This window comes from Fundulus heteroclitus, chromosome 18 (assembly GCF_011125445.2).
Source record: "Fundulus heteroclitus isolate FHET01 chromosome 18, MU-UCD_Fhet_4.1, whole genome shotgun sequence".
Taxonomy (NCBI): Eukaryota; Metazoa; Chordata; class Actinopteri; order Cyprinodontiformes; family Fundulidae; genus Fundulus; species Fundulus heteroclitus.
This window is the reverse complement of record NC_046378.1, coordinates 31443686-31457990: the sequence shown is the minus strand read 5'-3', so window position 1 is coordinate 31457990 and position 14305 is coordinate 31443686. Positions and strand designations below refer to the sequence as shown.

Below are 14305 nucleotides of genomic sequence, written 5' to 3'. Positions count from 1 at the left end.
TAATATATTTCAACAGTTTATGACAACCAAACACTCCACAGACCACTATGTGCAGAAGCAAACAGAATCCCTGCATTAACTCCACATCTTTTATTCCGCTGACACGTACTGAATTTACTTTTACAGTCTCAAGGTCTTAAGCAACCCCCCCCCCCCCCCCACTACACATTGGAATTATCTAAAATCAAGGAGACCTGTCTTCAAAGGCACGTAAACAGAGCAGAGTGTTTTTTTATTTAATGCAAAAACATGTGGAGCTCCTCACCTTTCTATCACAGAGTTCTAAAACCCTGCTGGAGAAGCTTGGTCTGCCTCTCAAGACGCAATTTCGTTTTTTTTTTTTGTTTGCTGTTTTTTTTTTTTTTTGTTATTTACAAGCCAGCCGCTGAGCTGCGAGGCACTCACAGCAATGCATAAACAGGATTAGCTTGGCAAATCTCACCCTTTCTGTGACCGTCAGTGTAGAATGGCTGGCACATGAATACGAAACCCTTTGCTTGTCCAATACTGTATGTCGTCCTCCCTTTTTGAATTGCCACATCAGAGAAACAGAGAACGACTCATTTTTTTTTTTAAAGTGAAGACACTGTTTCAGTCAAACACTTAGATCCCTGTGCGACGATGACAGCCAGCAGATGATAAGCACCGGGCCAGCTATTATCTCTGCCTAATCAGTCTTTCCTGCCAGCCAGTTGTGTCTTTCCACCTTTCTGTCCACTCTGATACTCTTATTCTGCATAATAAAATCTTACATTTTGAATTCAACAAAAGGCTCTTCAGAGAAAGGACCAGACAGTGCAGCAATTTTAGATTATTGATTTTCACAATAATTACCTAAATCTTTAGCAGAAGCTGGTATGCGAGCATTGTATGGCAAATATTCACATCTAAATGATTACCTCCACAATGTCACTAAGTACGTCACGTGTACATGACTTTAACTTTCCCTTTCCTTTCTTTCTGAATTCATGGCATTATCTAGAAAAAAAAGGTGGCCATTTCCATAAATACATTACACAAATGGTGGGTGTGTGCGACAAATACCGTCTTTCAAACAATTTTAACCATGAAATACAGTATTTAGTCTTGAACTGCTTCGATGAAAAAAACCTGTGTTAGTCACAGAACAGACAGAATAAGGCTTTGTCAATAAAGCTGCTGTTAGCCTTATAAGCCTCCGCAGGAGGAAGTATAAAAGCGAAAGTATTAAGGTGAAAAATAGAGCACAAGTGTATGTCGGTGTACACTCACCAGTAGAGATAGGGTTTGTCCTTGTCTACATTGATATTATTCAGAGGATCCATTCTGAACCAAGTGTTGAATGTAAACCCATTCTGATAAGGCCACTTAGCAATAGGAGGTAAAGCAATTGCCTAGGAGAAACAGAATAAAAACATCGGGAAGTAGGAAAGAAAGCCATTTAAAATCCTTTGGTGTACCTCCATACCGGGGTATTCAGTAGACACATTTTGTGACCACACTTTAAGAGCAGTTTGGTAAATGAAAATAAGACTGCATGAGGAAATACAAAAGTAAAAGTATTTTAAAATAATACGAACAATCAAATTCTGAAGGTGTAAAACAATGTATGATGTTTAAAAACACATTGCTTAAGTCAATGTATTGGTATTATGACAGCAAATAACTGTTCTCAATTCTAGAAATAAAAAGACTGACCACAGTGTATGCAGAGATAATGTAATCAAATTAACTTCTTATAGATATCAAATATGTACTGCTGAAAAGTGTTAAAAACAAGTGCTAAAAACTGCAGTCTTGTCCAGCTTGTCCAGTTCAAAGAAACTACTTTGGTCATTGTTTAAATAAACTTATCATCACAGTTTTAAGATCTCAACCACAGAGCTGGACAAGCCCACAAATGATGCTTCTGCACACCCTAAATTGCACAAGATAAAACAATTTTGCCAGACATTTTGAAAAGAGACTGCACTTGACGAAATGATGGAATAATGATGCTTACTGCTGCACTGCGACCAGGAAAATTGAAGAAGACATCAGGACCATGTCTCTGGGGCATCTGATTTAACACTGACAGCATTTTGACTGCATGCTTTGGCTGTACGTGTGTCAAAAAAGAGAGAGTATTATAAGACACTCTAAACTTTCACTATGACTAATTATACCAAAGATTGGGGAAATTTACTAATTTTCATCCAGTCTCATCCAGCCCTCAACTGGTTGTGTCACTTACCCAAAGACCTCCGTCCCCTCGCAGCATGCTGAAGAGCAACTTCAGTTCCTTCACTGTGATGCTGTAGCTGGCCAACACACCCAGCATATCCACCAGCAAGTCTTACAGAAGAAGACATCATACACACAGACACACACACATGCAAAAATCACCAAATGTGCAGACAAAAAAAAAAAAAACAGGAAGAGAGATGGATGAGACCACCATCATAAAAGGTGCAGTTGAATTTTATAGGCATCATAACTTATCCAGCTCGCACAGGAGATCCTCAAGGGGAAGTGCTAATACTGCTCATGCTGAGACATGGATTCTCTTTAGTTTGCTGGTCTTTGTAAGGGACTTTCAATTATATATAACACAAAACCTATCAGCAATAATCACACCGAGTGCCTGTATCAATGTGATAAACCCCCTTTACTGAAAGCCAAAGTAACACTGCAGGGAAAATCCAATTTTATCTCAGATCTTAAACATAATTCAATTAACACAAAAAAAAGCATTCCCATTCATTTTATATACCCATTTAGTCCTTGCCGGTTCAAAGGGGTGACGGTGCCTTTTGCTAGAGGTAAGTGAATGAGAGCCAGGGTACATCGAGGACAGGCTGCCAGTTCATCATAGGGCCAATAAAAAAAACACACGGACAACTATTCACACATCACTCAAGGGCAATTTGAATGTCAAGTTAAGCTACCATTCATGTCATTTTATTTATTTTTTTTTTTCATTTTGAAAGTGTTACGTCGCGGCTTGTGGTAGACGTATCATAAATGACAACCCTAAGAATGGTTTGAAAATAAGAATAAATGACTATTTATTTTCTTAGGAGTATGCATGTAAACTCAATAAAGCAAAGGGCCATAGGGCTGTAACAGAAGGTCATGCAAGCTCACCCCAGATAGCCAAGCCCCCCCCCCTTCCTCCACTGCCAAAACAGCTAACCTTGTCTCCCGCTGTCAGGCCTGTGTGTACTAATGCAGCATACGCACCAGCACGAGTGCATAGCATGCACCAAAAAAAACCCTAACCTCCCAAAAAGTAAACATCCTTCCCAAACGATAATTTCTGCATCTGTAAAATAGTCCATATTTTTCTTAAAAACTAACAGAAAACTTGTTAATTCGTATGGATCAGAGGCCATGGTACAGCACCTCTTACAAGCTTGTTTTTAGAGTGACAACAAGCTGAATTATCCTATGTGAATGCAGCGCTGGATGAAATGATGATCTGAAATCGGTAAGTATGGGCACGTTAGCCTGTCCTTCGACAATCTAAACCCTATTTTGCCATCAACCTCGCTGAATTGTTTTCTATGACTGTGAATAAGGTTGATAAGCAGGTTAATGACTAGTGGAATTTTGTATGCCTTCTTCTTTGGCCCTGAGTCAGTGACTGGATGGGGAGGTCGTGCTTGTAAACAGTACGCTGTTTGCAAGCAGGCGCAAAGGTTTTTCTTTACTGAGACGAAGAAGTTGAGACTTTAGGTCATCCCCAATTTGCTTCCGCCATATCTTTGTTGATGTATTCTCCAATGTACAAGCCAAAAAGACTTTGTGGATCAGTTGACAATCATTAATTCCACTGATGTCACCAAGCCACCACAGCATGTATTTCTGTACTTGCTCTTTGATGTTTCTCTGCTGTCTCGGATGGTGCCATACATATTTTGGACTCCAAGAATCTAACAGACACACTGCATTTGAAAAAAAAAACATTCAGTTTTGATGGTCTTGTTTAGGAATAGTGCTTGTCTTGGAAGGACAGAGAAGGACAGGCAATTTTAGAGTGCAGATGAGATGAATCTTGGTCATTAGGGAGCTACAAATCTTCAGAAAAATCATTTGGAAACGGTTGTTTCCCATGATCAGATAACTGTCAGCTGCAAATAATAGGGGGTGTAACTTGTTAGTGTTAATCTAGCCAAATCCAAATTTTTCTATGAATGCTCTGTGAGGATGCTGGACACAGCAAGAATGAAAATGTAACCGTTTAGTTAGGATTTGGTCTTTGAGCCCAGAGGTTTTGAATTTCCTCAGTGCAACACCCCCTTTAATAGAAATAATTGGTATAAACATCAAGATAAGAATATTATCTAAAATGATCTCAATTTAAATGGCAATGTCCAATCAATTTGCAAACATTTTATCAACTACAGGCATGTCTTGATGACATCAAAACCTGGATGTCTTTAAATTTCCTGCATTTAAATTCTGACAAGACAGAAGTTGTCTGTCTTGTAATAAATTTATAAATTTATTACAAGACAGAAGTTGTCTGTCTTGTAATAAATTTATAAATGTATAAATTTATATTAAATTAATAAATCATCTAATTTGGATGGTATTAAAATGGCAAAGCCATCGACAATGCAGACGACTGTCCTCTTTCAGGAGGAGTGAATGTTGCTTTTCAAGAGTTGATGCAATCTACTGAGTTTCCTTAGATAGCAAACTTGTTGACCAATCTATATGATTTTATCGAATTTGACTTTGTAAATTGCCTTGAGATGACATGTATTGTGAGTTGGCGCTGTATGAATAACATTTAATTTAACTGAATCACTGGTCTTCCAAGCCCTCACTCTTTTGAACACATTATATAAGTGTTGAAAACATATGCAAAAAGAAGCACTCATGTACCCTAACTAATGTCTAAAAGGGCGCAAGCAATTTAACAATATTACTTATTACTAACAATAAAAACTAAATCACTTATAAAAAAGAGTTGGTTTCTCTACCAACACATTTTTCCAGTTTAGTTTTTTTTTCTCTTTTTTTACTGCTTTCATATTTCAGTCTCTAAAACATATAATGCTTAATACTTTTTGTTAGTTTTGCTTTAGTGTAATTTCAGGATAGCATCAGACTGTAGAAGCTCTATGTGTAAGTTCTGAGCAATGTAGATGGAAATCAGGTTTTCCATCAAATCCTATATGGCCACATCAATTGTAGTTTGAAAAAAAGATTGATTTGTAAATGATTTGGCCGACAGACTGAAGAGAGCTTAACTCATATAGCAACCGTGCATTAAAATGACAATCAGCTAAAAATTTACATTTAGAACAGCACCGCTCAAATTATACGTCTACTCATATCCTCCTCCTCATCATACCTGCAATCATGTCATCCACTGAGCTCATTTTGAGAAGCACCTGTTGAATGAGCCCCACTTCAGTGCTTGTCTGCAGATTCCGAACACTTTTGCGAAGAACGGCGGTGAACATGCTCCAGATCTCAGCCTGGCAGGTGACGTCACAGTGCTCCAACAGCTCCACCATACAGCCGATGCTCTCAGCGTCCTGAATAATGAAGTTTGTCTCCAGGTCAAACTCACCACCCACCAACTGCAAAACAGAGGAACAGAAAATTTCCCAGTAGATGTCATTTATATACAAGTCACACACTCGTTGATTTATATTCTGTCATACTGATGTAAGGCTTCCGAACAAAGGCAATTTGAATTGTAATGAACTTAGACACTAATATTTTTTGTTTGATCCAGCTATCAGCCCTTTTGACCTGGATCTTCCTAAAGATATAGAATTAACTAATAGCATACTTAAATAAAATGCTTCAGATCACTGCTCTGATGGTAAATAGCTCTCAAAAAGCGTAACAGATATTTGTCTTTCTACAAACAGGTTCTAATGAATTTAAGCTTCCATGGCAATAAAACTGTCTACTATTTAATCGAAAAGGCTGAAATAGACTCATTATTGCTTCTTTCTTTCCTATTTAAATTACAAATGATAATCGCTTTAAAGAAAGTAGCAAACAACAATCGATAGTGCACTTATTCAAGACCAAAAAGCATGAAATTAGCTCTCTAAAGAAGTGCACGCTGTACATGAAAGCATAGTGAAAACAACTCGCTGGTGGGCATCAAAGCAAGAAGGCAGCAAATGGGCCTGGAACCCCACTGCACATTACTGTGACTGACAGGTAATAGTAAGGTGAAAGCAAAGAACAGAGAGAAGTACTCAGAGGAGACTAGTCCACTGCGGTAAAAACTGTGCTTTGCCTCAATCTCGTCATGAGATCTTTATGTTGGTGTAGTGGAGTGGAGATTTAAACAAAATAAATAAATAAATAAATGCATGCTTCACTATCTCAGGTACTCCTGAATCTACAATTGCTGCTGTTGTTACCAGTCATATTTTATACATTTCTTCTTTTACAACAATTTGTAGATCTAACTGCCAGATTCATCATCTGAATGAGAAATACTTTTAGAAAAGTAGAAACGGCTAATAGTATTTAGGAAACTCACAGCTAACGTTAATACGGTGTCTAGATGTGTTGAGTGGCCAAACACAAAACACAGAAGATCCCCATAAAAATGTTTGCAGACAAGACTGTCGAAATAGAATTAGTCAGTTTTAGGAACGTTACATAGCATTTAAAATGATGGGGACTATTAGTAATACGCAGAAAACAACAAAACATTTACTGTGCTTTGCCTCAATCTCGTCATGAGATCTTTATGTTGATGCAGTGGATTGGACATAAAAAAATAAATAAAAATAAAATAAATGCTTCACTATCTCATGTACTCCTGAATCTACAACTGCTGCTGTTATTACAAGTCATACATTTCATCTTGTACAACGGTTTGCCATGTAGATCTAACTACTTGTGATGCTGGGTGTATGGGTTCAAGTTTCTCAGAGCATCATCATGAATCTGAATGACAAAGACTTTTAGAAAACTAAAAACAGCTAATAGTATTTGGATACTCACAGTTAACGTAAATACGGTGTCTAGATGTATCGAGTGGCCAAAATGTAAAGAAGATCCCTATAAAAACGTTGACTGTCGAGCTAGAATTAGTTTTAGGAACATTACATAGTTTTTAAAATGATGGGGACTATTGCCAATATGCAGACAATAACAAAAAAGTTGCTGTTTATTCATCCAACCAGCCTGCTGTAAGAGCAGTGTATGCCATGCAGCAGATATCAAATTAAACAACATTTAGCTGCTTCATATTTCCATCACATAAAAAAAAAGAGTTATACAGATCAAGTTAATCTTTACATTATACAGACCAGTACCTGTTTGTTCAGGAATCACTGATTCCTTAGCTCACTAGAGTAAATTCTCCCGACAATGATGTTTAGATAGATTCAATTGGACATGATATTGGATTTCTCCTTTCTTCAAAACAGTTGTGGGAGCAGCTGTGATAATATTTTATCCAGTGCGTAAGTGGAAAATATCTATTATTTCAAATATTTCATAATCATCTGAAAAATTTTACTCTTCAGTAGAGGACTGGCCACATAAAAATTGCCTCTCTAGCAAAGAGGTAGTTTTAGCTTGATCTTTCTGTGCTGCTGCACAGCGTGCTGGTCAGAAGTTTACATACAGTCATTATTGGCAGGAAGATAATTGATTTTGAACCAGTCTTTATTCGGGGTGGTCATCCTTACAATTGCAATGATGTTTTAGGACAAGAATTTCTTCTTCAAGTTTAACATTAATGCAGAGTTTTAATAATCAATCCACAGTCAAATAATAGGGCTCAAATACACACATACACCACACCCATCCCCATACCACTAATATTTTGTCCCATAAAGAATCACCACAGAATCGTAGCCTTCAACAAGCTTCTATCATAATTCTGGCTTAACATGTAACAACTCCTCTTGGCAGAAATGGTAGAACTTAGTTTTCACCTCCATAGATCTAGCTTTGAAGCACAGTGCATAAGGTTTTAATAGGGTTGAGGTCTTGGCCATTTTACAAACATAATATTAACTTGCTTTAGCCATTCCAAAACCATTTTTTTAAGTGTGTTGGTGAGAGTTTCACTCAAGTGACCCAAACAGTAATCTCTGGTTAGAGGGAATTGGTCCAGATATTTAGAAACAACTCCGGAAACACAAAGGCTCATACATAAACTAAAAGATGCTGGAACACAAGTACCAATGTCCATGGTGAGGCCAATTCATCATTTGCAAACTGTGAAATGATCTCCTCTTGGTATAGAACAGCATCTTCTCCAGCTGTTTTAAATCCCTTCTGAAAACCCTTTTTTTTCCTCAAAATGGCCTTGTGAGGTGTTGGTTTTATATTAATTGATTTTAGTTGATTTTTTGCTGTATGTTGGTCTTGTGGAGATTGTTTTGAAGGACTTTATAAGTAAAGCTTAATTAGATAGGAATATGTAAAGGTGGACTCACTGGTTGCCGGACAACAAAAAGGCACATGCTCCTTAATGGACACCTTATCCTTTATACTTTCCTTATAACTAAAACATATTATTGATAAACACATATGATTACTGCATTTTTTTATTTATTTTTTTTGCATTTTCATTTATAATTTCTACAGTTATAGTTTCCAGGAATGTTGTTCCTGCATTATAAATTATACAATTTGTACCCATACATTTGGAATTCAGCCATATCAAAACCCTTGGCAAAAGGATGAACAAGGATATATATAAAAAAAAAAAAAACACAAATCAAACCTGGCTTGGATTTAATAAGATTCAGTTTTTACCCTAACCTCAGTCAAATGGAATCTATAGACAGTGCTTATAAGCTTGATACAATTCACACAAGCTACAAGAACAGTGAAGAAGAGTCAAATTAAACTGCTAGAATGTTGTCAAGTTCCAATAAGTGTGTGATTTGGTTACAACTTGGAAAGGGATATTTATGGACCTATAAGTGGGATGCAGTATGTATGCATTTTAGGCTGTTACCAATACTCCCTGTGAAAAAGTAGTTCAAATGTATCATTAAAACCCAAAAATCAATCTGACATGGCCCTAATGATGCGTGTATGGAAAAATTGTGACACAGTTTGTATTGAGGTTGCAGAGCTCCACTTATTGGACCACGATGTATACTGTGCTAAGATCATAATTTTCTTCTAACATAATGTTGGTGTAAGTAAATATTTAAGAAGCGATCTTGAACAATATTATTATTAATAATAATAATAATAATATAATACCATCAAACTTATATAGCACTTTTTGGACACTCAGACGCTTTTCAAAAAAAAAAGTTCAAAGTCCTACAAATATTCTCTTTACTGTACTTTTTAAATATAATTATAAAAATCTGTATTTAAAATCAGTGAATCCATTGTTGATTATTAACTATGTCCTCCAGCATCTTAACAATATTTTCTGTGAAAGGGCTTTTGCATAATCATTTTTAGCTTCATAGATACACAGACCCTGAGTTGCATCCACCTGTCTGTTTTAACATTGCATTTGTTTGAAGCATATAGAGACTGAATACTGCAAAAGGCTGTTTGTAAAGCAACATTTTGGCGGGGTAATTGCAGGTGGAAGCAAGAGGCATACAAAAGTGTTAATACAAAGAAAAGCTTGGGTCACAGTGTACTCTGCATTGATTGAACATGAATCAAGCCTTAGAGGTTTTCTAATAGGATTTTGTTTTTCTTGGTTTTGTCTCTGTTGTTTTCTTGATTAAACTAAAGCTGCTCTGTTGTAGAACTGGCATATTATACAACACCATGGGATTCATTTTAGTGTTACAAGCACATTTAATTTGTAATCAATGCTTTCCAGAACTCCAGTCGTTTTTTTTTTTTTTTTTTTTTTCATTTTGGTTGGATTTCTTTGGTGAGAAAATGTCACAAAATGTCTTATTGATGGGTGTTATATAAATGCTTCCCTATTTAGAAAATCTGAGCTAATACCAATACGTTGTTGAGGAGCATTAATGCATTTTTTTTCTTTTTTTGTCTGTGGACGCATGTGGCTATTAATGATTAATCAGGCTCTGTTAAACTGTAAAAATACTTCAAAAGATCCAGAGAAAGCACATTTGTACTGGATAAACCTGTTGATCCAGATCATATTAAAATGTTTTTCAACAGGCCTTTGTTCAGGAAACAAAAGTGTTTTTTTTCCTAATTTATTAAAGACGTATAACAACTTTCCTCAAACATTTTGCTACAACCGCTCCATAAATATTTGACATATGATGTGTTTAATTCATGACTGGGTATGAGCTGAAAATTGGGTAGGTGGCCATAATCAGCCAATTTTCATCTACCCTGACCTGTAACCAGCTGTCTGGGGTGTTGGACCTTTGTGTCATGCGGCCTGAAGGAGGAGCGCAATGTTGACGCAGTATGCATCAAGGTAATAACAGCTAGCGTGTTATAGCTATTTAGACCGGGAGTTTTTCTCCTGGACGGGAACTTTAGTCACCATTTTATGTTGCTCTCAAACATCAACTCATTTAAAATAAACAGACGCTTAGCCAGGTGGCGAGTAAAGCATGGCGGCCCAGTAGGCTTATAATACCCTGGGGGAAACCCGGCTATGAAAGCTGCAAAAATGTTTAGGAAGCCATTTCAATAAAAAAAATATATATATATTTCCTACAGAGGCATATAACAGTTAATTCAGGGGGTTATGCCCCTGTTAATGTTTTGCTAAGCAACTGTGTCTAAATCTTATATCACTACGTGAGACACAAAACATCAGTGGTGTAAAGCATGCATAAAGCAAGATTAATGTTTGGACATAGGGGAGTGTGGTTTGGGGGCATTCTTTCCAGGGGTTTGGGCTCAGCCTCTTAGTTCCAGGAAAAGATACTCTTAATGCATCAGTATACCAAGACGTTTTTGACACTTTCATGCGCCCAACAATTTGGGTATGGCCTCCTCCTGCTCCAGCATAAACCAGTGAACATAGCAAAGCCCAAATAGAGGTGGATGAGCGAGTTTGGAGTGGGAGAACTTGAGTGGCCTGCTCAGTCCTGGCCTCAACCCAATAAAACACCTTTTGGGGTGAATTAGAGTGAAGACTGTGAGCCAGGCCTTCTTGTTCAGCATCAGTGTCTGACCTCACAAATGCATTTCAGGAAAATTTTTCCAAATAATGTCTTGAAACACACCACACTAGAAGATGTGAAGCTGTAATCACTGCAAAGGGTGGACTGACATTATTTTCCCTATGGATTAAGAATGTGAAGTATGCTCATTTGTGTTAGAAGTCAAATGAGTGAATTCTTTCAGCAATATAATATATAAAAAAATCTGAAGAAATTACAGCAAAGATGCTCTTCTTTATTCTTTACAGCTTTCAACCTGTCTGTGACAGAAAGTCATGGATCTAGATATATTAGCAGATTTTTGGAAACCTCAGTTATATCGAGGACCTCTATGGTTTTTAAGTAATAATATCCACTGCTCTAATTATGATATTGCAATTATAAGATGCTAAAAATATTTTTAAATGCCAACTAAATCATTTTGTCTTTGCTTTGAATTAGGAAATAGATGTTCACAGTGAGTTCTGTCATACACAGGCTGTGTGTTGCATCTGCTCCTAGGATAGATAATAAATGGCAGCACACAGACATAAGGTAAGAAAGAAATATTGCGAATGCTGTTAAGTAGGAAGAAGATGAGTGACCAGCTGCAGTAGAAAATTAGTGACAAGGCAAGGCAAGCTTATTTATAAAGCACTTTTCAGTAACAAGACAACTCAAAGTGCTGTACATGAACACAAATCATAAGGAGTATAAGACAAGTTGGGCTACAAACTTCAACATTAACATTTAAACATCTAAACAAGTTGAATTAAAATAACTCAAGGTTTCAACACTTGAACAGCCCTCTGGGAGTTTGTTCCAGATAAATGGAGCATAAGAACTAAATGCTGCTTCACAGTGTGGTTATGCAGAGTAGGTTTGAGCCAGAAGGCCATAGTCATCTGGAAGGTTGATACACAGACAACAAGTCTGTGATGTCTTTAGGTGCTAAGCCATTCTGGGATTTATAGACTAACAGAAGTATTTTAAAGTCTATTCTCTGAGATACAGGGAGCCAGTGGAAGGACTTCAGAACTGGGGTGATGTGCTCTGCTTTCTTAGTCTTAGTGAGGACGCTGGCAGCAGCGTTCTGGATCAGCTGCAGCTGTCTGGTTAATTGTTTTGGCAGACCTGTGAAAACACTGTTGCAGTAATTGATTCCACTAAAGACAAATGCATGGATTAATTTCTCTGTGGGATTTGGAAGAGACTAAAACAATTTCAGGCCACAAACCAAACTCCCATGCTATAAGAGATTTAGGGTGGGTAAATGATTTGAGCAGCTTTGTTTAGGCGCTCACCCCTCCCCAGCCCACTCTTCCCAACCATTTTCACAGGTCTTCGTTGAACCTGCTGCTGTTCGCCCACAAGCCTGGCATTAGGGTGGGTGATACCAACATCTACCACCTGCACTGAGCTCGGATTGACCTGGAGAAGTCTGGCAGCACTTAAGGACCATGTTCTCTGATTTCTCCATAGCATTTGAGAGATCTGGGGGGAAAGCTAGAGCTGTCAGGAGTGGACCACCATCTGTCTCAGTGGATACTGGACTACCTCACTGACTACCAACAGTATGTGAGGACACAGAGGTGTGTCTCTGACAGGCTGGTCTGCAGTACCCTGCACGGAACCATGCTGGCACCGTTTCTGTTAACCTGCTAGACTGCTGACTTCTTCGTCAACTCCCTAGCCAACCATCTTCAGAAGTTCTCAGATGACTCCACCATATTCTGCATCACATCATCACAGATGAGGACAACACAGAGTACAAACTGTAGACATAGGATACTGTGGACTGGTGCCAGCGGGTAATCTCCTGATCAACACGGGGAAAAACAAGGAACCGTGGGTGGATTTCCACAGGCGGAGACCCATGACCGACACTGGGGAACATCCAGGGAACTTACATTAAGACAGGAGACTTATATAAGTACCATGGGTACTCGGCTGAGCAACAACCAATAATGTCAAAACAAAACAATAATGGTATTTACAGAAAGGGTCAGAGCAGACTCTACCTGCTAAGAAGACTGGGATCTTTTAGAGGGGGCACTCCCGAAGACCTTTTTTGACTCTGTGGTGGCATCAGCCGTCTTGTTTGGTATAATTCATTGGAGCAGCAGATTATCTACTGCTGAGAAGGAGGAGGTAGATAAGACCATCAGGAAGGCCAGCTCGGTTCTATGATGCCCCTCAACCCAGTGCAGGTGATCAGAACCAGAAAGACTCTGACAAAAATGACATAATTGTTGGACGATGTCTTCCACTCCATACATGAAGGTGTCCCAGCACTAGAGAGCTCCTTCGGCGACAGACAACTGCATTCTGAATGCAAAAAGGAGTGTTATCACAGATCCTTCCTCCCAGCAGCTGTTTGACGTTATAACCATCACTGCTCTCAACAAACTCAGTAGGTGTTTATATCCTTGTTGTGTTTTTTCAAGTGTCATACATAGTCTGTTGGTGTTTTTTGTGCTGTAATATACATATACAATTTTCACATTTAAAAAGAAAATCACCCTACTCAGTTGCAAACTTCTTTAATTATTTGAGTATGCTATTTTTGATAATTAATAACCGTATTATTTTCTCAGGTTGTAAATTTCGTCTTTGCTGCCGGCACTCCTGAATGTCCCTATTGTGTGACAATAAAGGGTGTTGTCTTTAAACATATTTTATTAGAAGCGTATTAAAAGTAAAATAGCCACAAGATCTACATTTAAACCCATCTTTTATCAGTGCTATTGCCATTAACCTAATTTTTCACTTGCATATCAAAATCCTGAGAAGTGTCATAATTACAGAGTAAGACCCCCAGAGTACATTTCAGTCATTATTTTTAAGAGGTAAATAAAGACATAAATTCACTGATGCAGAGAGCAATGCTTATCTGATTCAGAGAGGAGCGAGGGAGAGGGAGAGGGAGAGCGGTAGACGGAGAGAAATACCAATTAATTCAAGTGACACAAACCACCATTTAATTAATTTAAATAACCAAAATCAAAGGCAAACTGACGGTTTTTGTTCTACGGGGTGAAAACAACAGCTAAGGGAATAAAATTAACATTTGAACTAAAACATATATAATATTTCACCAGAAATCTGGCGACTTCTTGCAACGCAAAACTACTTTAACATCCAGATGAATTATTAATCCCAGAACTCTATTAGACCTCCAGACAAGAACCTAATAAAATTCTGCAAAGTTGGAAAACAACCCCTTGCACCTATGGTAACACCCTCAGTCGATTTTAGAGTCTTAATTAGGGTTGGTAGTCTGC

At 37.8% G+C, this 14305-nt stretch overlaps 1 protein-coding gene across 2 annotated transcripts in view; it reads right to left on the bottom strand.

The window, feature by feature from the left end:
- Positions 1 to 14305, bottom strand: part of nbeab (neurobeachin b) — a 321077-nt gene that overhangs the window by 246168 nt on the left and 60604 nt on the right. For both annotated transcript variants that reach the window (XM_036149598.1, XM_036149596.1), the window contains exons 2-5: positions 5324 to 5555; positions 2213 to 2313; positions 1982 to 2077; positions 1252 to 1373 (exon numbers count right to left, since the gene is read on the bottom strand). In XM_036149598.1, coding sequence (XP_036005491.1) covers positions 1252 to 1373; positions 1982 to 2077; positions 2213 to 2313; positions 5324 to 5555 — 551 coding nt within the window. The remainder of the gene's footprint in view (positions 1 to 1251; positions 1374 to 1981; positions 2078 to 2212; positions 2314 to 5323; positions 5556 to 14305) is intronic.